Source organism: Harmonia axyridis, chromosome 1, assembly GCF_914767665.1.
Source record: "Harmonia axyridis chromosome 1, icHarAxyr1.1, whole genome shotgun sequence".
NCBI lineage: Eukaryota > Metazoa > Arthropoda > Insecta > Coleoptera > Coccinellidae > Harmonia > Harmonia axyridis.
In genome coordinates, this window is record NC_059501.1 from 22,253,204 (window position 1) to 22,277,060 (window position 23,857).

General features: G+C 31.7%; 4 protein-coding genes across 5 annotated transcripts; 2 read left to right on the forward strand and 2 right to left on the reverse strand.

The window, feature by feature from the left end:
- Nucleotides 1-22: 22 nt before the first annotated feature.
- Nucleotides 23-17,509, forward strand: LOC123670723 (DNA polymerase epsilon catalytic subunit 1). The gene is made up of 27 exons (XM_045604253.1): nucleotides 23-431; nucleotides 486-609; nucleotides 665-883; nucleotides 936-1,162; nucleotides 1,325-1,572; nucleotides 1,691-2,078; nucleotides 3,024-3,217; nucleotides 3,282-3,622; nucleotides 4,898-5,090; nucleotides 6,211-6,478; nucleotides 6,534-6,707; nucleotides 6,761-7,201; nucleotides 7,454-7,819; nucleotides 8,022-8,205; nucleotides 8,640-8,930; nucleotides 8,985-9,221; nucleotides 9,276-9,463; nucleotides 10,021-10,383; nucleotides 10,435-10,669; nucleotides 11,382-11,650; nucleotides 12,395-12,736; nucleotides 12,791-13,045; nucleotides 13,829-13,964; nucleotides 14,322-14,566; nucleotides 15,591-15,745; nucleotides 15,809-16,071; nucleotides 17,311-17,509. Exons 1-27 carry the CDS (start codon nucleotides 349-351, stop codon nucleotides 17,476-17,478), a joined length of 6,597 nt encoding a protein of 2,198 aa, XP_045460209.1. The 5' UTR covers nucleotides 23-348; the 3' UTR covers nucleotides 17,479-17,509.
- On the reverse strand, nucleotides 17,499-18,660 carry LOC123670729 (ATP synthase-coupling factor 6, mitochondrial). Its single transcript, XM_045604265.1, has 3 exons — nucleotides 18,500-18,660; nucleotides 18,239-18,399; nucleotides 17,499-17,767 (listed from the first exon to the last, which is right to left on the reverse strand). Exons 2-3 carry the CDS (start codon nucleotides 18,397-18,399, stop codon nucleotides 17,599-17,601), a joined length of 330 nt encoding a protein of 109 aa, XP_045460221.1. The 5' UTR covers nucleotides 18,500-18,660; the 3' UTR covers nucleotides 17,499-17,598.
- A 549-nt stretch (nucleotides 18,661-19,209) lies between these two features.
- LOC123670728 (NKAP family protein CG6066) lies at nucleotides 19,210-21,198 on the forward strand. 2 transcript variants are annotated; one of them, XM_045604264.1, is made up of 3 exons: nucleotides 19,210-19,633; nucleotides 19,760-19,953; nucleotides 20,021-21,198. In XM_045604264.1, exons 1-3 carry the CDS (start codon nucleotides 19,323-19,325, stop codon nucleotides 20,422-20,424), a joined length of 909 nt encoding a protein of 302 aa, XP_045460220.1. In that variant the 5' UTR covers nucleotides 19,210-19,322; the 3' UTR covers nucleotides 20,425-21,198. The 2 variants fall into 2 exon arrangements, with proteins under 2 accessions (XP_045460220.1, XP_045460219.1); XM_045604263.1 differs by having other exon boundaries at nucleotides 19,211-19,633; nucleotides 20,018-21,198.
- Nucleotides 21,199-22,152: 954 nt separating this feature from the next.
- LOC123670727 (protein SEC13 homolog) lies at nucleotides 22,153-23,326 on the reverse strand. The gene is made up of 2 exons (XM_045604262.1): nucleotides 22,634-23,326; nucleotides 22,153-22,580 (listed from the first exon to the last, which is right to left on the reverse strand). The coding sequence occupies exons 1-2, from the start codon at nucleotides 23,234-23,236 to the stop codon at nucleotides 22,257-22,259; spliced, it is 927 nt and encodes a 308-aa protein (XP_045460218.1). The 5' UTR covers nucleotides 23,237-23,326; the 3' UTR covers nucleotides 22,153-22,256.
- Between the last annotated feature and the right edge of the window lie 531 nt (nucleotides 23,327-23,857).

Genomic DNA, 23,857 nt, shown 5'->3' on the forward strand with positions numbered 1-23,857 from the left:
TAATAAAATGTCGAAGTTGAATGGAAAAGACAATATAATGATTTCATATGTTAAAAAATTGTTATTGTATTTTTCGGGCGGCATACCTTTCGGGCATTGTAAAGATATTAATACATAAATACAAATAGAAGAAATATCCTATGAAACAAATTATTAGAAAAGAGACGGTCGTCATTGTGGCGGGAAAATTGGCAGAATATTCAAAAGTCAAGAGACTAATGAAAGCAGATTTCGAATATCAAAATAAACCATCTTTGGAAGGATCAAATTGGTATATTAATGCATTATTTTGTAGTGATCAAATAAGAAAGATAAAATATATGGAAATTCACTTAGAGTGATATAAAAATGGTTTTGAAGAATTCAGGAAGATATGTGGCCGATAAAAAGGATGAAACTCCTGGCAGATCTGGAGGTTTAACATCTGAAAGGTATATACTCTCTATTTTAAAAATCAACCAACAATGATGCTTTAAAATTTGTAGAGAAGAAACTTCCGAATATAGATTACGATTGTCTCTGGAGAATGAAGCTATCGATGCCAAATATGGTTTTGAAAGGCTTGCAGATTGCCAAGAACATACCGGGTTTTTACTCAACATGCATTCTGTAATTTGATTGACGATTCAATTTAATTAATTTTGCTGATTTAATTTTTTTGTAGACAGAAATATTGGACGAGGATAAAAGATTAATATCTGCTGTTGATTTTTATTTCATTGAAGAGGATGGTACAAGATTCAAAGTTTCTTATGCTTTCATGCCATATTTTTATATACTTACTAAAAGGGAGCACATCAATGAAATAAGTCAATTTCTCATGAAAAAATATGGAGGCACTATTTCTGGATGTAATGTCGTGGAAAAAGAAGATTTAGATTTAGTAAGTTTTATTTTGTTTATTTCTAGTTCGATTTATAATCTGTTGTTTGTAGCAAAACCATTTAATAGGATTGAAGCAAAAATATATAAAGCTCTCATTTGCAAATCAAACTGATTTGATCAAAGTTAGAAAAGACATACTTAAGAACGTACGTAAAAACAGAGTCAAAAGTGATGAAAATACTTTTTACACAGAAATGTTAACCGAATCATTGGTCAATGTACAAACTGACACTATGAAAAGTAAGGGAGATCCAATGGAGAATATAATAGATATAAGGTACATACAAGAATTTAATTTTTCAAATACATTTCATTATTCATTACATCTTACTACTATATAGTAGTTTGAGATAGAGCAATAAAAAAATTATTAACTTCAAACAATAAAGCATGTGTAGATGAAATCTCAGTTGTAGCATAAAACAAATTGAAATTTCAGAGAATATGATGTACCATATCATGTTAGAGTTTCTATAGATTTGAAGATATTTTGTGGATCATGGTATACAGTTAAATGTAAAGGAGCCTCCACAGATCCACCTAGCATTAAGCTGAGAAGTGATATTATTGAACGTCCAGAGCCTATAGTTTTAGCCTATGATATTGAGACAACAAAGCTGCCACTCAAATTTCCTGATGCTAACAGTGATCAAATTATGATGATATCTTACATGATTGATGGTCAAGGTAAAATAATTGTATACATATGTAATGTATATGGTTTTAAACCAGTGGTCAAACTCTCAAAATAAACTGAGATTATAAATCGTCAAGTCATTTTTCTTGTACAAATTATCTGTTTCAGGTTTTCTCATAACGAATCGAGAAATACTATCATCTGATATCGATGATTTTGAATACACACCAAAACCTGAATATGAAGGAAAATTCACCATATTCAATGAAGTCAATGAAAAAGCACTCATAACAAAGTTTTTTGAGCATATTATGGATATTCGACCACATATTTTTGTTACTTACAATGGAGATTTCTTTGACTGGCCCTTTTTAGAAACCAGAGCAGCTGTTTATAATATGGATATGAAAACTGAAATAGGTTTCAGTCGAAATAAGGAAGATATATATGTATGCAGACCTGCAATGCATATGGATTGCCTGTGTTGGGTAAAAAGAGATTCTTATTTACCTGTGGGATCTCAAAATTTAAAAGCGGTGGCCAAAGCAAAACTCAGGTGAAGATCTTGTTGTATTTCTCTAATAACTTTCAGTAATTTCAATTCTGAAAAAAACATTGCAAATGTCACCCTAATGTTTATTTTTTCTGTAGAGAATATCTTAAATCATTAAGAGCAGTCTGAGGCAAAGGTTTGGGCTCTAACCACTAAGCTAAGGCTCTTTGAAAGTAATTCTTTATTTTGTACCAACTTTTTCGATTTTTGGAATTTATACATTTTTAAACAAGCTGTATAATTAATTATTTTTTAATTTTTTTCCCCAATGATTCCAAAAATTGAAGGAAATAAAAATTCCATGGAAAAAGGTGTCTAGAAATATATCTACTGAGATTCAGGGATTCACACACAGAAAAAAGTTTGGTTATCATTTCGGTTCATAAATTAATGACAACAAAAAAATTAATTTCTTTGAAAATAACCAACATATAATCACGAAATTGAAAACATATATTTCTATAAAAATTTGAATACAATAAAATTCGTAAATTTAGAGATTAGCACACGCTCATCTCTTGATTTACAAATTTTTATTGTGTTTTTCACACGTAGACTGAGATCAGCTTGAAATAAAATTTAAAACGAAGTGAAAAAATTATCGCTATTTTGTTGTTCATGTAGGCGAAATAATAGAAATGGAATAAAGTGGAAGGGAAGTAAACAATAATAAAAAGAGTTTATTCATGACAATAAAAAATAACAATAGAAAAATTAGTAATGGTAAAGAAATTAACATTTTTCTAAAAAATTAAAAAAAAAAGAGAAATTTCTTTGCTTGTTCTTCAACTTTCAAACCAATATTAGTCCCTCTTCACCAGTATTTCAATACCCCTGAGCATGCTTTCAATAAGGTCTGTTGATCAGTCGAAAAATCTATGCAAAAGTCCTGTATTTTGTCCAAGATTATATTAATATAATTTCAACTAACGATTATTTTTTTTTAAGATACGATCCTGTAGAGTTAGATCCCGAAGAAATGTGTCCCTTAGCTGCTTCAGCACCCCAAGTTCTTTCTAATTATTCTGTATCTGATGCAGTGGCCACATACTATCTATACATGCAATATGTTCATCCTTTTATATTTGCATTGTGTACAATTATACCCTGTGAACCAGATGAAGTACTCAGAAAAGGATCCGGTAAGATTTTATCAAGTTCAATAATCGATAATATCTTTCAATAAGAGGTGTTTTTTCACATTAGGCACACTTTGCGAAGCTCTTCTCATGGTGGAAGCCTTCCATGCAAACATAGTATTTCCAAACAAAGAGGAAACAGTGTTGAATAAGTTAACTGAAGATGGTCATGTGTTGCACCAAGAAACATACGTAGGAGGTCACGTGGAAGCGTTAGAATCTGGAGTGTTTCGTGCAGATATACCTTGCAGATTCAAACTGGTGCCCGATGCAATAGATACTCTTATACAGAAAGTAACACATACCCTTCAGCACGCAATTGAAGTAGAGGAAGGCGTTGCGATTGAGAAAGTATTGAATTTAGACGAAGTGAAAAATGAAATTGTAAATAAGCTCACAGCCTTGAAGGTAAAAAATGTTTTTTTTTTGATAAGTTTACTAGCATTCAAAATACATTGTATTCTATAAGCTAATTAGTTAGCACAGGCTTCAATACACCCCATTCAGTTCTCTTTTAATGAAGAGTCCTCATGTGAGGTCAATTGGCCAGGTTCTCTGGAGTCTTCCGCTGTTTTGCACAGCTGGTGTTAAAAAATGGTCTTTGAATCAGAATAGTAACATTTTGAACTTCTTCTTTTGAAAACCCATCTACATTTTTGCTGTATTTAATCTAGTCCTGGGGATTTGTTCTTTAGTATCCGTATTTACTCAACAATTGGTTCTATTTCAACAATATTTCAAGGTTGTCATGCATCTTTATTTATTTATTTATTTATTCCTGACCCTTAAACAGCTGAAAGCTGGTATCAGAGCCTACATTTACATTATATCTCTCATAAACAACAACATTTCTTAAATATAATTCATATCAGCCTTGTAAAAAAAAAAAAATATATCTATCCCTGGAGATCCAGACAGGAATATCGTAGGGGACAAAATTGTCAGCAAAATGTTGAGCAAACAGACTGCGCTCTCCATGGGCAAGTTAGTTATTGGGGTTTGTTTCCTCATTGGTGGATCTGTTTAAATTGACCTCAATTTCGATTTTACATGTCTCCATATCGAATTAGTGATTGAGGTTCAGTATATGTATAGTCTTGTGTTGCATTATCTTTTGACTTTCTGAATTTTTTTCAAACTATTACATAAGCGGTTAACGGTAATTTTGTCACTGGGGTACGACTTTCCTGTTATTTGTATTTGTCCTTTCTTTTCTCAGTTAGCAGTTGTCTGATCTCAATTGGAAAATTGGAGAAATTATCTTGAGGTCTTTATTCCGCTTGTTGAGTAGCTGTTTGGAGTGTCGAATCGAAAAGAACTTATTCGTTTGTTACCTGACTCTTATCTTCAGGTATTCTGCGGGACATCTCCAAGTTTATATTTTCAGTTATTAACCTCCAATCAGTTCGATATTGTGCAGTTTGGGTATTTTCTTGATCAGTGTTGAAATGGTGCTAATTGTTGCAATAATAGGTGTATGGTCAGATGAAAGATTGTTACTAGAAGCTGTCTTCATATACAAATGATATACAATTGCATACAAATAAATCCAAGAGATCAGTTATCTTTATCGGAATTTTCCATTTCTGTCGAACAATCCGGCAAAGAAAACCTTCAACATTATACCTGTGAAAATTTAATTAATGTAATTAGATACATAGAATTTTTGATTTATTATTTCAGGAGCGTCCAATGAGGCTGGAGAGACCCTTGATTTATCACTTAGATGTTGGTGCCATGTACCCAAATATTATTTTAACAAATAGGCTCCAACCATGTGCTATGGTCAATGAAACAATTTGTGCAGCTTGTGACTTCAACAAACCTAATGCTAAATGTCAGAGAAATATGGCTTGGATGAGTCGAGCTGAATATAGTAAGTTGAATAATTCTGAATATTACCTTTTTCCAAACTATAACCTCCAAACACTGTAAGGTATATTGGGTTATGAATTATACAGGGTATTTTCAAAGGTGAGTATTTTTTTTTGACAGAAAGTAGAATTCGTCAAAATAAGTAATTTCTACATAATTTCTAAATAATTTCACCAAAAATCACCTACATATATGAAACATGCAAAATGGAAATATCTATCCCTGTAGCCCAATAGCTAAATTTTGGTTACAGCTCTTAAGTTTTTTGAGCTTTCCTAAGAATCACATGATTAGGTTTTAGCAAACTGTATACTTTGAATAACTTGGATCTAATTTATGGGTGACTTTTTTAAATTCGTTATTTTCAATCTTTCATATCGTCGGCTAAGAGTGTAAATCTTCTATGTCCATAATGAACAATTTTACAGGAGACCAAAAAAACCGTACAGTACAGTGTTATAATAATAATAATAAGAGAGTTTATTCATGAAAATACATTCAGTAGAGTTTATTGAATGTATTTTCATGAATAAACTCTCTTATTACTATTATTATAACACTGTACTGTACGGTTTTTTTGGTCTCCTGTAAAATTGTTCATTATGGACATAGCAGATTTACACTCTTAGCTGACGATATGACTATTTTCAAAGGTTAATTTTTTTCTGAAGGTAGATTTCATCAGAATAATAGATTTCAAGAAAAAAATCCAATAAAACTCATGAAAAGATAATCAAATTTTCTGAAAATGTTCATTTCAAAACTGAAGCCATTAGGTCAGCATTCGAATTTATCATCTTGTTTATTGCGAGATGAACACTAATTCTCTCAATTTACATTTGGTTTAAAGTGACATTCTGCTGAAAATAACTCATTATCTAGGGTTCTATTAGAGTAATCATCATAATAAAGATGATTTTTCAAATTAGTAATTTTACATGTTTTTTTTATAGGCGATTCTTGGTGGAAAATATTGTTTTGATGAACTCTATCACTCATTCATTGGAGCATGAATGAACAAGCATTCAAAAGCTACTGGCTTCATGTCAGTGTTCCTAGCATTATAGTAGTATGCCATTCGTGTAGTGATACAATTAACATTAACTATTATTTTAATATAGTGCCTGCTACAAGAAATGAATACCAAAGAATACAACAGCAGTTAGAAACAGAAAAATTCCCGTCCATAGTTCCTGGAGGTCCCAAAAGAGCATTTCATCAATTGTCTAAACAAGAGCAAGCCGATTTGGAGAAAAAGAGACTTTTAATATATTGTAGAAAAGTCTACAAAAAGCAGAAAGTCACTAGAGTGGAAGAAAAAACCACTACTATTTGCCAAAAAGAAAATTCTTTCTATGTTGATACCGTAAGAGCTTTCAGAGACAGAAGGTAAGATTTAATATATGAAATTTCATCAAGCATGCATTTTATCTGCTGTTTTCAGGTATGAGTACAAAGGTTTATCGAAGAAGGCGAAGGCTGCTGTCTCTGCTGCTATTAAAGGTGGAAATGCTTCAGAAATTAAATCTGCAAAAAACAGAGAAGTTTTATATGATTCATTACAATTAGCTCACAAATGTATATTGAATTCATTTTATGGATATGTAATGAGAAGAGGGTACATGATTTCTAAAATAAACACTGCAAATTATTATTAATGTAAAATTTCAGGGCCCGCTGGCATAGTATGGAAATGGCAGGAATTGTATGTTACACAGGCGCACACATAATTATGAGAGCAAGAGAAATCATTGAAAGGGTAGGAAGACCGCTAGAATTAGATACTGATGGTATTTGGTGTGTACTTCCAGCATCATTCCCAGAAAATTTGGTGGTGCACACAAATGATGAAAAAAAGAAAAAACTCATCATTTCTTACCCGAATGCCGTTTTGAATTCGATGGTGAAGGAATATTTCACCAACGACCAGTATCACGAGTTAGTTGATCCTTCCACAATGGAATATAAGTTGAGAGAAGAAAATTCCATTTTCTTTGAAGTTGATGGACCTTACAAAGCCATGGTGCTGCCAGCTTCAAAAGAGGAAGGAAAGAAATTGAAGAAACGTTATGCAGTTTTCAATTTTGATGGTTCATTAGCTGAATTAAAAGGGTGTGTACTAGATATTACAATTTTAATTTTATCTACAGAAAAAAAATATATATTTCCTCCCAGAAGCTAGTTTAGTTTGCAGAATCATAGGTCAATTAGTTTCCTATTTTTTGGTAGGTGTTGTTTTCAATTTAGCTTTTTGCCTAGATATAAGCCCAAGTTTGGAGATGTTTACGATGAGTATTATTTTCATTAATGAATCATTTGAATTTATCCTTATTCAGTTCAATCTTAAAAATAATTTTCTTTCAGATTCGAAATAAAAAGAAGAGGAGAGCTCCAATTAATTAAAAATTTTCAATCCTCAGTTTTCGAAGCTTTCCTAAAAGGTGATACTTTGGAAACCTGCTATGCGTCTGTTGCACAAGTTGCCGATTATTGGTTAGATGTGCTGTTTTCTCATGGTAGGAACATGCCAGATAGTGAACTTTTCGATCTCATCTCTGAAAATAGATCGATGTCCAAGAAATTAGAGGAATATGGAACACAAAAAAGTACTTCGATTAGTACTGCCAAAAGGTTGGCAGAGTTCTTAGGAGACCAAATGGTTAAAGATGCCGGGTTAGCTTGTAAATATATAATTTCAAAAAAACCAAATGGAGCTCCTGTAACTGAAAGGTGAGTCATATAAAGTTTGAAATATACAAAGTGATATTAGGCCGTTTACGCACTATGCAGTTGGCTGCATTGGGACTGTTCGTCTTGCTGATCGCAACACGGTTGTAATTGAATTGCAAAATAAATCATTGATAATCAGCATTCTTGAGGTTTCGAAGTATATTTCTTTTTATTTTCATTTAGATGAAATATTGTGTTCTAGGGCTATACCTCTAGCTATATTCCAAGCTGAAGATAGCGTTCAAAAGCACTACCTTAGAAAATGGCTCAAAGATAGCTCTATAGATACAGTTGACATCCGTGACATTTTGGATTGGGGTTATTATATAGAACGTTTAGGAGGCGCCATTCAAAAAATTATCACTATTCCAGCAGCTATGCAAGGAGTAAGTAAAACTTTTATCATTATTATTTTATGAACAAACATAACAAAAATCGGTGAAATCAATTCTTAAGACAAAATTAATTTTGTTGTAAGAATGAGAAAATCAGTTTCAGTGGGTGATTCTGTGCCTTAATTTTTTTTGGGAAGAGAAATATAGGTAAATATTCATAAGCAACGTTTGATGGTGTAAAATATGTTGATGAGTTTTGGAGGTTAGGTTAGGTTAGGTTAGTTTGAGTACTGAAACCCCCATGTAGATGTTTCTTGTATCAGATAATGTTCAAATATTGCGTCTGCGCCGTTTGATACGTTTTAAGAGAATACAGAAGAGTTTACAATACTTGTTTGTTTTTACTTTTTTTTTCACTCTTGAGATAAACCCTGTTTTATGGTTTTGAAATATTTCATTGGTAATTATTATTATTATGGTATTAGGTCCCCAATCCTGTTCCAAGAGTTAGACATCCTGATTGGCTGCATAAGAAAATGTTGGAAAAAAACGATAACTTCAAACAGCGAAGAATAAATGAGATTTTCTCAGTTGCACCAAAATCTAATACAGTCGATGATGTCGAAGATTTTGGAAAAATGAAAGCTCCTCTTCAGAGAACTGTTGCTGTTGTAACCAAAAGAAAGAGACAGAGAGAAACAGAATATGATGAAGAAGAATTGAATAAAACTTGGAGGGAAGTTTTGGGAAATCCCCCCAAATTCGGTAATACGATGGTAGGATAAACATTTTTGTCTTAATCTGGAGAAATATCATGTTGTTAATTTAAGGGAGAAAGAAGAGCTTGGTTAGCTTTCCAAAAGAAAAAGTGGGCATTCCAGGCTTTCCAAAGAGATAATGGCCAGCAGTCAAAAAGAATTAAATCAGCAGCTAATACAGCCCTGAGATCAGGGGTGAATATTCATAGTTTCATACAAAGAGCTCAAAGAAAACTATACAATCTATCTTGGCAAATTGTGCAAGTAATTGAAACAAACACGCCAGGAGAATTTAAATTATGGGCTTTGGTAAATAGATATTCAAAATCTGAAATTTTTCGAAACTTATTCGCTTCATTCTAGGTTGAAAATGAATTGCATTTACTCAAAATGAGAGTTCCAAAAATTTATTATGTTAATTTGAGAAAACCGAAAGTTGCGGAAGAAGGAGACCTTTTTAAAAAATGTACCCGAATTCTTCCAAGATCTAGGCCAGTATATAATTTGTATAGGTATTCAGTACCTGAAGAATTGTATAGAAAGCATGAAAAGTAAGTAACTTGTCATTTAACAGCTGCTAGGGGTACTTCGACACTTCACATGACTGCAATAGGCTTCTGATTGGTCATCACTACTTCAAATTAGTGTAACTTATCCAATTGGTTAAGCGTATGCGTTATTTGTTGGAACATGATCCCCTAGCAACCGATTAGACCATAAAGTGCTAATACTACTTTCTCAACTGAGACAACATTCTAGATAAAAGTAGAACATTTAACAATATCTCGAATATTTCAATCAATTTTGGTTGAATATTTCCAAAAATAAATAATTTGAAAAAAAAAATTTTTAACTTCTTGAAATTTTCCGTTCACTTTTTGCAATATGTACCTACAATCAATAAGTCATGTATTTTTTCTTCTACTAATCCTGAAATCAGGCTTCCATTTTTGTAATGTTATAATTCCTAACTATTGAAAATGCCAATGATTATTACTACATTACCATTACTATTACAGGGTGTTCTTATCTTATCAATTCAGTAAACTTTATTTCCAACAATAAATAGTTTTTGAACCTTATTCAAATTTTATGAATTTACTTCCAGAGATGTAATCTTGGATTTATCGGATCCAAATGTTGAAGGACTATACGAAACACAAGTTCCATCGATGTTTAGGGTTCTTACTCAAATTGGAGCAGTTTGTAAACTGAGAAGAGGAATCATTAATACAGATGTTTTTGATTTAGAAGACCTCGATATGCTAAATACCTCAAAGGGTGCTTATTTACCCAAGGATTCCTTGAAACATATCTATTTTTATCAGCATAGACATCCTACCAAAAAGCAACAAATATTTGGGTTATTCATCTCGCCCCTTAAAAAAGCATTAACTATAGTTGTTGACACCGTAAGAACGAATTTGATGCCGAATATGAATAATTTGTATGAGGCTGAAAGAATAGTGAAGTAAGATTTATATCAGACGTTTGATTTGGTGTTTTGATATACTTTTTACAGGCAGGATAAAAATCCGAATGATGACCATCTTCCACCCACTGGGATTCAGTTCGAAGTTAGGGTAGAAACAGACTTGAATGTAGTTTATAAATTACTGCATAAAGCATTACAAGGTTATAAGGATGAGAAACGTGGACCAACTTTGCTTGCCATCCAATCTACAACTAGTATTAGTACTCTTTGCACTAGCATTCCTGCTCTATCAGAATTTCCACAATGTCAAATACATATACAGGTAAGTTTTCACAAAATTTTATAGTGTTTTTATTCCCTGTCACTATCATTGTTTCATCTTTAGGTAAATCGTTGGATCTTTTTTCTACCCAATTTTTTTTCTCAGTTTGATAAGTTTTCGTTTTTTCTATGGATTGTTGTAATTTTCTATATTTTGCTATCTCCTGCTTTTTTTTTCACTTATTTGGATTTGACTAGAAATTTGTTGTTGTGATGAAAAATTCATTCACAGGTTTTGTCTTTTCTACTCATTTTTTCATTTTTTCTACTAACATTTTCATTGCTTCTACCTACAAAATTACATCAGCAATCTTAAATTTAAGATGGATTTTTCGTTTATTATTATTTCATCATTATTAAAAATGACGAAAAAAAAATGAAACCTAAACTCTGCGTAAGTTTCGTTGTACCAACTTCTTTATCATAAAAATTTTCTCTAAATTATATTATAAATGTTGTGTTCTTTACTTATCTTGTTTATTTTGTTACATCCAATATTGAAACAGAATTTACTATTTAACAAATTTAACTCTTGTTACTGGTAAACATTTCTTTTTGGATTATTCCAAAGATTTAATATTGAATACAATAAGTCAACAACTATCCGCATACCAAATATACATATAGAAGAAACATCGGTAGAATTTGTGTCATTCTTTCTTAATTTGTTTCTCACCAAAACCTGAAGAACTTCTCAGATCTATGAATTTTAGGATTTAGATGATCTTTACAATGTACTAGAATGGCAGAAAGTAGGTGCTAAAGCCTTAATTCGAAATTACCTCAACAGTGAAAGAGTCATTGAATTAATGACAGAACAATGCAGATACTTTTTATTACCCATAGGGAATATGCCTGCAGATCCAGCAATATTCGGCTCTGATTTATTTTATGCAAGGCATCTTATGCATCATAATCACTTACTTTGGTGTTCACCTTCAGATAAACCTGACTTGGGAGGTAGTCAAGAGAATGATGCAAGGTAGGAAAGATAATACATTGGTCATAAGTTAGATATACAAAAAAAAGAGGGGTGATTACTTGGATGATTTCAAGTAAAAAGTCCCATAAACATGGGTTTATGAAAGCTTCATTTTCAAGAAGTTTGAATTTATTCGTCATAACATAACATGCAAGATATTCAGCTGAAATTTGGCAAAGATAATGAAATGATTCTTTTTTTCTCAAAGAACTCATTTGTAGTAAATCATTGGCAGTTTGAAAAATCGAAATTTGCAAAAAAATTCTAAGCTCTGGCATATTTAGATAAATTCATTGATCTATTATTAGTTTTGCTAGATCAAAATAAACTCGTATGTTTTTAATTGTGAAAGTATTTTCAGAACTTCAATACCCATCTAAACATAGCGAATTTTACGATTCCTGAAATGGCTGACATGAATTTCATTTATGATCTTGCTCTTGTAAATGCAAAAGAAGCTATAAGAATAGAGTGGTATTTGGTCATTGAGTATTCAAAGTGTGCAGGCTCTCCTGTCTCGAGACTTCATTTTTGTTGGTGATATCTTAGTAGCATCAACTTATTACTACAGATTGAGAAAAAACAAAAAAAAAGTAAACTTTGAAAATATTCTTTAAAATCTTGTTTTTGGAAAATGAAGCATTTGCCAAGCTATGGTCATGAGACTTTTTCTTGATAAACAATCACAAATCAATCAAGGGTCTACATTACACTTTTGACATAAGAGACATTGTCTGTTTTCAGACTTCTCGCAGATAATCAAGAAACGTCCAGTGAAGTTTGCAATAAGCCTGGATGGTTTTCAACCATGTGTATTGAGCTCGATATTGATGGTTTGGCAATAAATACTCTGCTACAAGCGCATCATGTAACAGATATAGAAGGTACATCTTCAGTCAATGCGTTTGATGCAGTCAATGCAGCATCTTTGGATGATCTAGTTGGAGGACACCAAAATAGCTACGATGAAACTAGTAGGTGTGCCGAAGCTTTCAAGATTTTGAGAGGAATGGCTATATTGTGGATGAGAGATATATCAATGTATAAAAATGTTTATGCAGATTTTCAAGTTATTCACTTTTATAGGTAAACAACACAATGCTAAATACACTGGAGAAGATATTAACAACTTATTTTCAGATGGTTAAGATCACCTAAAGCTCTTCTTCACGACCCAGCATTATTAAGAACTCTACAGAACTTAATGAAAAAGCTATTTCTTCAACTTGTTGCTGAATTGAAGAGATTGGGTTGTACAATAATATATGCTAATTTCAATAAAATAGTTATTTGTACCAAAAAAAGAAATGTTGAAGATGCAGTGGGAAATATTGAATTTGTGGTTGCTTCAATAAGGAATAAAGAATTATTTCATTCACTTGAAATAACATTTAGGTAATGTATTATCATTTAGTCTTCATCTTCTTTAAGTACCTCTTTTAGAGAAAATTGGCCATAACCATGCCAAATTCGTTCCTCTTTTGTGGCTGTGGACTAAATTTAGACATTCATCCCTGTCCAGTCCCTTATATTCTTCATCCAGGAGTGTTTTCTCCTTCCTGGTCCTCATTGTCCCTTTATTTTGCCCTTTATGTTAATTTAGTTACACAATTTATACAGTTTTAGGAATTTTCGAATGTTCCTTTGATTGGTTATCAATATTTTGTCATTTTTCAAAATTGTATTTCAAGACAAAAATGGTATATATCATAAAGATCATATTGTGAAGGAGATGGCACAATGATGTCAATTTTTATAATTATATTTTTATTATTTTCTGTATGAGTTTCGTATCGAATATTTTTGGAGAGAAAAAAAATACAACACTGTTTCACACATTGAAAATTTTTTTTAAATTCTCATTCAACAAATTTGATCTCTTGACTTTGTCCTGCACTTGGTTTTCGTTTATAAAAAAAAATGGAGATACCTTAAAATAGTAATTTACGTAACAAGTCCGGAAAATAGGGTTTTTTTGGACGAATAGACAAAATTCCAGAACGAGCGTAAGCGAGTCAGATTTTATTAAAACTGACGAAATTCAATCCAGTGAAAATACGAGCCTTGAAAAAGAATCACACAAAATTCGAAACGTTGTTAGCGATGTATTAATGAGAGATTAAATTGAATTCCTCTAATTTTTATTTAGCTATTGTAAATAAGTACTTTTTCATTTAGGCAATGCTGGGAACATCTTGTTTGGCTAGATACTGCAAATTATGCTGGAATACAAGGAAAATTATGTGAGAATTTACAAAATGATGATGTTGAAAATTCGGAAAATGCTGAAAATGAAGAAGAAGAGGAAGAAGGGGTAACTTATATTATTAGATACAGGAAACAACATAAAGATTTCAGTTTGCAGGGAACAACTTTAACTTCTTAATTGCTGCATCACTTCCACATTAAATGAATAATGAAAAAATCTATAGTTTTGTCTTGCACATCAACTCAAGTTTGAAGATTTGAAAATGATAAAAATTTCTTCAAACAAATTGTTATTCTGGAAACTTGTCAACTTTTTTAATTTTGATTCATTTTCATTCCTAGATTTTCCTTATCCAAATTAAAAAAAGCTGAAAGGTGGATGTAATTAGAGAAAAGTTACATTCCTGCAAATGAACCTATCCCTCCATGCCAAGTGTTAATAAATGAATTTTTTTTTTTTCAGGCTGTAGTTATGATGAATTGGAATATTGCCGAACAACTTCCTGAAAAAGCTGGTTGTAGAGAAAGTTTCAAAACAGTCGTAGCAGGTTATATAGATGCCATCTATCAAAGATTGAAATCAAGCAATAATACCACTATGGTAGCACCTGTGTTCAGTCAACCTTACAATGGGTTATCTGCCCATGAAGATGTAGCAAATTACGCCAAAGACTTGATCAACAATGAAATAAGCCAATCTCTTTTTAAGCAAGTATCATGGTTTTTCTGAAACAATTTATTTTTAGCCCACATTAATTGCGCAGGCTGGTTCAGATTTAATGCCTAATAATAGGATCTCCGGAAGGGTTTTTTTTTCAAGAATTGAAAGCAACTGAAAACCGCATACATATCCATATTTTTCTACGAATTATTAACGAGAATTGGAAATTACACATTTTCATCACTCACCTAAACTTCCACATTTTTATGCTATCGCTTTGATCTCTCATTTTGAGGAGTTAATTTTCACATAAAATCTACTGAATATACTGAAAATATCTGGTTTAAAGAAAATTTTGAGTTATTATATAAAATTAAATTTTTTCAAATTCAAATTTTTTCATTAATTTCTTCCGAAAGCTCTTATATTCGTAATGAGTATTGGGGCAAAAAAATTCTTCTGTCTCGATTTCAAGATTTTCACTTGCAATATTTCATACCATTCCATATAACTCAATCTGTGTAACAGCCGCAAATTCTAAAATTATTTTCTGATTTAATTGCATTTCTGCTTTTCTAGATACATAATATTCACTGGGCATGAGCAATATAAATTTCAGCATGCGTACAGTGCACAGCGATTCAATTTTTGGATTCTATTCAGTCCAAAACTCAAACTGTGAAAATTTCAACAGATTTTTCCTCAAGCGATTCCCAATGTTTATATTGAATATAATGATCAGAAAACTTTGGTAATTTGGTAAAAAAAAAAAAAAAAATGAAATCAATAGGGTAAATCTACTAGAATCAGACACGTTTAAACGTTTAGTTCTGTTTTGTTGGGAAAAGTTAGGGTAAACTTATTTCACTATTGTGATGCTTTTGGGGTTTTTAGTGTATGAATTGAATTGTCAATTGAAAAAATATTTCACGGTTATCCTAACAACAAAAAACGCTATTTATTGTCTGTAGGTTACTAATTTGATAATTCGAGTTACATTGAGGCATAAAAAAAAAATGTTTGCAACTAGAACGGTTATCCTATCATCTAAAATATGCTTTTTATTTGTAGAATTACAGAAAAGATGAACCGAATCCTTCCTTCCACTCCAGATGGAAAATTTCCAGCATTAGATTATGTTAAATCTATTTGTCATATTTTGGATTTAGATCCTAGCATTAGAGAAGCTGTGCTGAATTTGAAGAGTAATTTATTCAGGCTATTAGGTGAGTTTATGAATCATTCTCCTCTTTAGTAGTGTAATCTTCAACCATGTTCACAAATTTCAGGTGTGGGAGAATTTTCTGACAAAGCCACTTGGAAAGATCATAATGTTTCTTACATAATACCGCAAGTAATATGTAAAGCTTGCAATCACTGTAGGGACTTGGATCTTGGAAGAGATCCATATAGATCAGAGCATGCCTGGTTATGCCCTCTATGTAATACACCTTATGATAATGGTGAAATTGAAAATTTACTATTGGACATAGTCAATCGAAAATTTTTAGCTTATAATCTTCAAGATTTGCAATGTAAAAAATGTGCTCAGGTGAGATTTTCCTCCAATAAAATTTGTACTTTTATCCTCATCGGGAGAATGATGTTGAATTTCATCACAGCTTTTTATTTTCAAAAGAATTTAACCGATGAATTTTGGATTTGGGGATAGAAATGAATTGTTGCGAATTAGTTCAATCGTAACTGGAGTTAGATTGAACTGATTAGAATATATTCTACTAGGCAGTGCATGTCAGTGATATTATGGCGTTAGTTGGCACAAGGAATTTTCAAGGTCATTTGCCATAAGATAATGATTTGTGTTGTATCAATTTGGGTATGGTCCGTATATCGTCGAGAATTTCAGAGCGGTTACTAGTGGTTTTCAATGTATCAGGTTACCTTCTTCGTATTTATGGACCGCTTAACACTTGTCAATGGTCAACTGAGTTTTTCATTGACAGAATTTTGGAGGTTATAAATGGTTGATGTCTTTCAATTTTTAAATAACTAATAGTTCTTAATGGCTCTGAATAGTATTTGTTTCATAATGAAAAAAATAAAATTTTTGAGTGATGTCATGGAAAAAATTCATAAACAATAATCTGAAAATTAAAATGATAACTGCCAACCGGAGTGGGCGCGGTTACCGAACCTAACCAGAATAAAAGTACGGTTGCTCTGGTGACATCTTACTCACCGAAGTTTGAAAAAATAGTCACCGCTTTTTGAGGAATTTAACATATACGGACCACCAACTTACTAACCATAGTAACCAAGTTGATAAACGGACCATACCCTTTGTAAGTTCACAGCTGAATTTTGACATGGTAAAATCCGATATTAATTCTGTATAAAGTTGAAATACTTCCCTACAATTAACTCTTCAACAAATTATGCATTTCAAAGAATAAACTTTCTAGAGAAAGAATCGGAAACAATTTTCAAGTTTTTCATTAAAAATATCAGAAGAAAGAATAAAAAAACTTAAAAAACAATGCTCGTTTTAATTTCTCATCAATCTGTTTTATATTCATCATATTGATGAGTAACTTTCCGATGATTTTTTCATTCATTGTAAAAAACACAAAACTAAATTGAGATAAACTGAAAAATTGGAGCACTGTAAACATAATCAAGAGCGGTGCGCCGTCGCATCTCCTGTACGACAACAGACAGTGTTCCATTACTGAATTCAGAAGCTTTTTAAATTCCATAATGAAATGCCTAACCTATTTAATTTTGGATATCATGAAGGAATCGAACATAATAAAAACCTTTTTTTTTTCAGATAAAATTGGAAAATTTATTGAGGTACTGTTCATGTTCCTCTGAATTTAAATGCTTAATATCAAGAGAAGACTTGATAAAACTCATGGAAACATTCAAAACTCTAGCTGAAACTTTCGATATGCCAGCCCTACAAGAAACCATGGAGCAATCTTTAAAATTATGTTGAGAGGAAAAATAAATTACTGATTATTATGTAATATTTATTTTATTAAATAACACTAATGCTCCTTATTATTTGAAATAATCAAATTACAGTATAATCCCCAAATCTTCATACTGTATCTGCTTACTTAGTCTCCATTTTAATTGGATCAATTGTTGGATCTTCAAACTTGAAGGTTGGAAATTTAGTCATATCTTCTCCTTCTTTTCCACCATATTGTCTAGCAACTTTCTCTAATTCACTTTTGAGTTCAGTTTGGAGTGCAGGAGAAGGTTCTACCAAGTTTTTTTCACTGCAAAAATTTGTTTCCTTCTCAATGATATAAAGATATGCAAATTGATACTTTAGGAAAAATAATGAACGTAACTATTTTGTCGTGTTTTAGTAATAGTTATTTAGTATGCACAACCAATTATGCAAAAGGCGCCTCATTTTAGATTTTACTGAAGATTTTGAAAGTTGTTATCATGAAAAAAGATTTTCATTCAATAAATGCTAATTTCTCATTAGATATTATTTTTGGGTTTTATTTATGTGATATTTGTTATTTGATGCTATCTGAATGCACACTAATTGAGTGTTAATTTACAAAAACAGTTATATACTGCAAACCATATATCGTATTCTTAATTTGATTTGGAATGAAAATTATTTGCAGCTTATTCTCATAATAAGAAATGAGCACTAACTAAAATTTGGGGAATGTAAGTGCAATACCAGCTTTTAGTCTTTTGAAGCTAAACTAAACATATTTGATATTTACTCATTGCTCTTTTGCCTATATTCTCTAATTTTGTCCAGGAAAAGTTGTTGAATGGGGTCTACTGCCTTTTGAAAACAAGGTGCTAATATTCCAATATTTCTGCTTTGGACTGCACTCCTTACAGATGTTTTAACTTGATTGAGAACACTGTAGTTCAGCATCTGAAAAGTGAATCTGTAGTTATGTAACTCATCGAACGCAGGCATAGGTTAAAAATTTTTTATCAAAACCCATGTAACATTGATAAATTAATTTGCTTACATTGACGAAAATTTCAATATTTCTTTCAGAAGGAATAAGTATTCTTCAATAATTAAAATTATTCGGAGCAATAGCCGAAATACGATCGAACTGATCGAAGCAGATATCAATTTTTTTGACAGATAAAACCACAAAATTTTAGAATATCTGTCTCGTCTCATAGACAAACTAATCTTAAGTTTATCTATGATCTGTCTTTATTTTGTACTATTATAAAATTAAAATTAATTACTTCAATTTCATTTCTTGTTTTCATCTTCATCAATAGAATTCTTAATCTAGGATAGAATCAAAATAGTAGTTATAGTAAATTGGTGATTCACCTCCAGGGGACGACTAGATTAGATTTTTGAATTTGCTAATTATGTGTATATCATAGACATATTCTTCTTTTTCTTCGAAAAGAAGACGAAAAGTGTGCACGGTAACGAGGCCATAGACATATAATAATTATATATTATTGATTTATTATTTACCCTGTTCACTTTTAAGGATGTTTTTTATATATTTACAGGCTTGAAAAAGGGCACTGCCCGAAACGTTGCCTCATATCACAATTCTATAACAAACAATAAATATATTCAGTATTAACCCTGAAATCAAATTTCACCTTACAATTATAATAATTACAAAAAAATATATTCTATATTATTCTATCACAGATTAGTCTGTGATTCTATGTCCCAGGTTTAATTAATAACCTCTAATTGAATTGTCAAAACAGATGTTATTGATGTTAGTAAAATTAAGTCGTCAGACGTCAGACCTAAACAGCATATTTATGAAGACTTTGTGATTTTCATTGCTTTGAGGTAAAATCAGAATGATATCGCCAAGTAGAAAACATAAAAGGTCAAGATCTCCGTGTAGCAGAAGACGCAGATCAAGATCCAACAGCAGGCAAAGGAAAAGATCAAGATCCAACAGCAAGCAGAGGAAAAGATCAAGATCAAGAAGTAAATCACATAAATATCAAAGAAGAGGAACAACTGCCTTCAATTCAGATCATGATTCAAGAAGACATCTTGATAGTTCAAGATTAGAAGAATATCTCGAAGGCAGAAGACGAGAGAGAGAACTTCTAGGAATGACCGACCCTCCATTTTTTTGGGGAAAATCTCCTGATAGGGAAAGGTGAGAATATTCATATTAGATAAGAACGACCCTTTCAAAATAAATTGTAACATCTATGTCTGTAACATTTATAAAATGAATTTCTTCAATTTCAAGTATTCAAAATTGATATTTCTATATTTTCAGCGAAACTGATGAAGAAGAAGAACAAGAAAGGGACAAACCTGTAAAGCATAAAAAAGATAAGAAAAAAAAGAAGGAAAAGAAGTCGAAAAGAGAGAAAAAGAAGCATAAGAAAGAAAAGAAAAAAAAGAAGAAGAGATTATCCAGTAGTGAAAGTGATTCATCAAGTGAAGAAGAGGTTTGGGTGGAGAAAACATGTAAGTTAATTATCTCAGTTTATATAATATTATTTGCTGACTTACTTTTTATATTATTATCCAGCAGCGTCCATATCATCGGATACTGAAGATGTACCTATAGGCCCAGAACTGAAACCACATACAACCCTGACACATAGAGAAATGGGAAAAGCTCTTCTTCCAGGAGAAGGTGCGGCCATGGCAGCATATGTAGCAGAAGGGAAGCGTATACCTAGAAGAGGTGAAATTGGTCTGACTTCTAATGAGATTGAACAGTTTGAATCAGTAGGTTATGTTATGTCTGGATCAAGACATAGAAGAATGGAGGCTGTGCGTATTAGGAAGGAAAATCAAATTTATTCTGCTGACGAGAAAAGAGCATTGGCAATGTTCAGTAAAGAAGAAAGGCAGAAAAGAGAGAACCTCATTTTGGGTCAATTTAGAGACATGGTAAAGTCTAAGCTTGCTGAAAAAAATAAAGATGAGTAGAAAAGAGTAATTGATATAATGCTGAAAACTTTTATGATTTGTTCAACAGTGTTAAAAAATTCTGTATTTTGCTGTGGCCTTGTCGATTTTTTTCCTGAAGTTCAACCTACTACTGCGGTAGTAGGCAAAAAGTTCTCTGTTTTTCAATCTTCGAACTGGAGAAATCCAGAGACAAGTAAGAATCTATGACAGAAACCTCAGGTGAACAACCAACTAGATCACGGCCAAATTTGCCAAAATTTTTCAACTCTGATAAAAATAAGTTACATATAAGAGAGATAAGAGGATAAAGAAACAAAGCAACTGATGGAATATCGACCTATGGAAAGGAAAAAAGGAGGATGGATACCTTAAGAAAAGCTGGAGAGAAGAAATCAACAAAGCAATTTGTGTAAGAGAAGTGATGCTTTAGTGTACTCCAGAGAGGAATGGAAGAGAGCTACTGGGCAACGTTTTAACCAACAAATAACTGTATATATTACATAAGATGGGATATTATTATTTGTAAAAGTAATATAAATAAAGTAGAATATTTTCATTTGCTACTTAGATATGAAATTTTTGAGTTCACATTGAGTTGAGAACCTTATATGTAATCCCTCTAATGAAATGCTAATCTTGAGGTTAGTATTTTGTCCATTTGTTTAGTTGGGTTTTCTTTTATGAATGTTTACTTATATCTTGTTTTTTATTCCTGAAAGAGGACTATTACCTCTGGAATATTGGTTTATAAATTGAATTTGAAAGCAAAATAAATTTTCTAACTTTCTGAAATGTTGTTTCAATTAAATAATATTCATGCATGATAATCACACTGATGACTAACCATGTTAACATTGTTCTGTACTTGAAAGTATATCAAAAGATTTATCGCAACCAACAAATACATAACAGAAAATTTTTATGGAAAAAGAATGGAGTGGTTGCGCAGAAAATTATTTTAAAACTGCACTATCAATTGAATAGTTAGATAACTTATTCAGGAAAAAAATAAATGTCTAAATTTGTCTTTTTTGAATAATTGAATATATATTTTAATGAATTTATAATATTAATTCAAATGATAAAGCAGACACTTCCATTATTAATCAAATCAATTACAAAAGCTGAGGAGAAATACAACTTGCAATTATCTTAAACCATTTTGATGTTGGTTGCAAGGAGAGGAGCTCTGAGAAAATATAAATCAACTGAAAATATCTGTGTATCTAAAGTAAAATTCAATAATAATGAATACTAGCAGAACGAAATGTAGATATAGCAAAATTGCTACTGTCAGGAAATTGACACTAATAAATACTTAGCAAAATTAGTATACATAGCCACTCCTATTCTTGGGTTGGATTTGTCACCGTCAGAGTTGATCTTCAATCGGATAATTGGTTTATAAATGCCCACTAGTAGGACATTCCTCCATACAAAATCTTCAAATGAAATATAATAATTTCTGAGGGTCAAAATGTTTCAATATCTCAGAGGAACAACTTCTGAGGTGAATACAACCCTAGTATGTATTAAATATTATGAACTTACTCAATTAGAATGAAGGGAAGATGTTATAATATCAAAGTTGTTCATTTATGCTGCCTGTGATTTGATGCAGTTAATGATTGGAGTTAGTTGAAAGGATTATTATTAATTTTTGCTTAATAAATATACTAAAAATATTCATATCTCATTACAACAAAGCATTCATAACACATATAATAATAATTTGATCAAATCGAATAGGAATAAACATATTTATTGTAAGGATGAAATTTTAGAAATAGTAGAAGGTATTTTATATTTTCAAGTAATTCATGAAAAAATAAAATAAACTAGACAATAATTCATTGATTTATTTGTCCAGAACCCTTTGAAACATCACTACTAATACACTGCCAATTTCCCTCCAAGCTCTGTTTCCAAACTGTTACTATATTATCACCGCCTGAAACACTCAGAACATTTCCATATAAACACCAACTGACATTCCAAACAACGTCATCAAAGGTATGAAGTACAGTGGAGTTCCAAGATATAGCATCATCACTAGTCCAAATTATGACCCTTCTATCTTGTGAACAGCTAGCTATTGTGTGGTGGTGTAGACCAGCTGAAGGTGCCCATGCAACATCCCTTACCCAATCAGAATGTACTTCAAGTTTGCAAACCTGAAAATAAACTAGGTAAATTTTTGTATATTATAAACACTATGAATTACAACCTCAACCCAACGGTCCTGATCTTCCTTCCATATTTTCACTAAATTATCGCAACCACCAGAGACCAACATTTTTTTCAAGCTTGGTTCACTGTTATTATCAAGTGCAGATTCAGGAAAAACTGCAGGTGCCCAAGATACGGCATTGCAGCCAATTGCATGAGCATTTTGAATTTTCTTAACATCCCATGAGTTAGTTTCCATTATATATGTAAGAATTGATATAGAACCATCACTACTGCCACATGCTAATATAAGGCCAAACTCAGCAGGAGCAAATTGAACAGAATTAACACTGGAGTCATGGTTTGCGTATTCATAGTATTTAGTGAATTTACCGTTGGCTTCCTTCCAAATAATAACTTTCTTATCATATGAACAAGAAGCTAATAAATTTCCAAATTTAGGGTGACTCCAAGCTATTTGCCAGACGGGTCCAAAATGACCCTTCAAGTCATCTAATAAAGCATGCCCATTCTTAATATCATAAACTTTTACACTGTTGTCCGAAGAACAAGTGGCTAACCTTAGGCCAAGATAATCGACCTCAGCATCATGTATCATATCTTCATGACCTGTATCTATAGTTTGAAGCAGGGTCACCATTTTTGTTAATTTAATAATTGATATAAATGATGGATTATTATTCTCGGTAGAATTGACACCAAACCTGCCAAATTTACAGTATTCCTACGTCATCACTCAACAGTCATTTGTGCGGAACATAGAAAATAAGTATATTAATCTTTTTTTAGCGCTCGTTCTCCAAAGAATCGTTATTTCGTCGCAATGTCTGAATTTTAAAATTTTTAACCAGAAATGATCTCGAACGATAAAGTTCGACTTACTGATGACGAATATCTCTTCAAATTTGTGCTGTAGTTCAGTCCGGCCAGCCAATCTTATACACGATAACTGGAAAAAAATCATCCAATATCATCATCATCAGAACATTCATAAGAATATTGGAAAATAAATACCAAATATTTCCGTGTACTAAATATACCGAAAATTTTGTTTTGGTAGCATCAAAGATCTAATAGTAAATAGATAACAGCCAGGTTTCTCGCTTGTTATTTGAGATAGAGCCTTGCGGTTTCCACGTTCCTGTCCTACTTTTTCGTGAAACTCAAATTGGTCTAATCAGATTTTGCAGAGATACAGAGCGATTTTGGAAATTGATACTTTTCGGACCCCTCCTTTATCTCCGAAGTTATAAGAAATAAT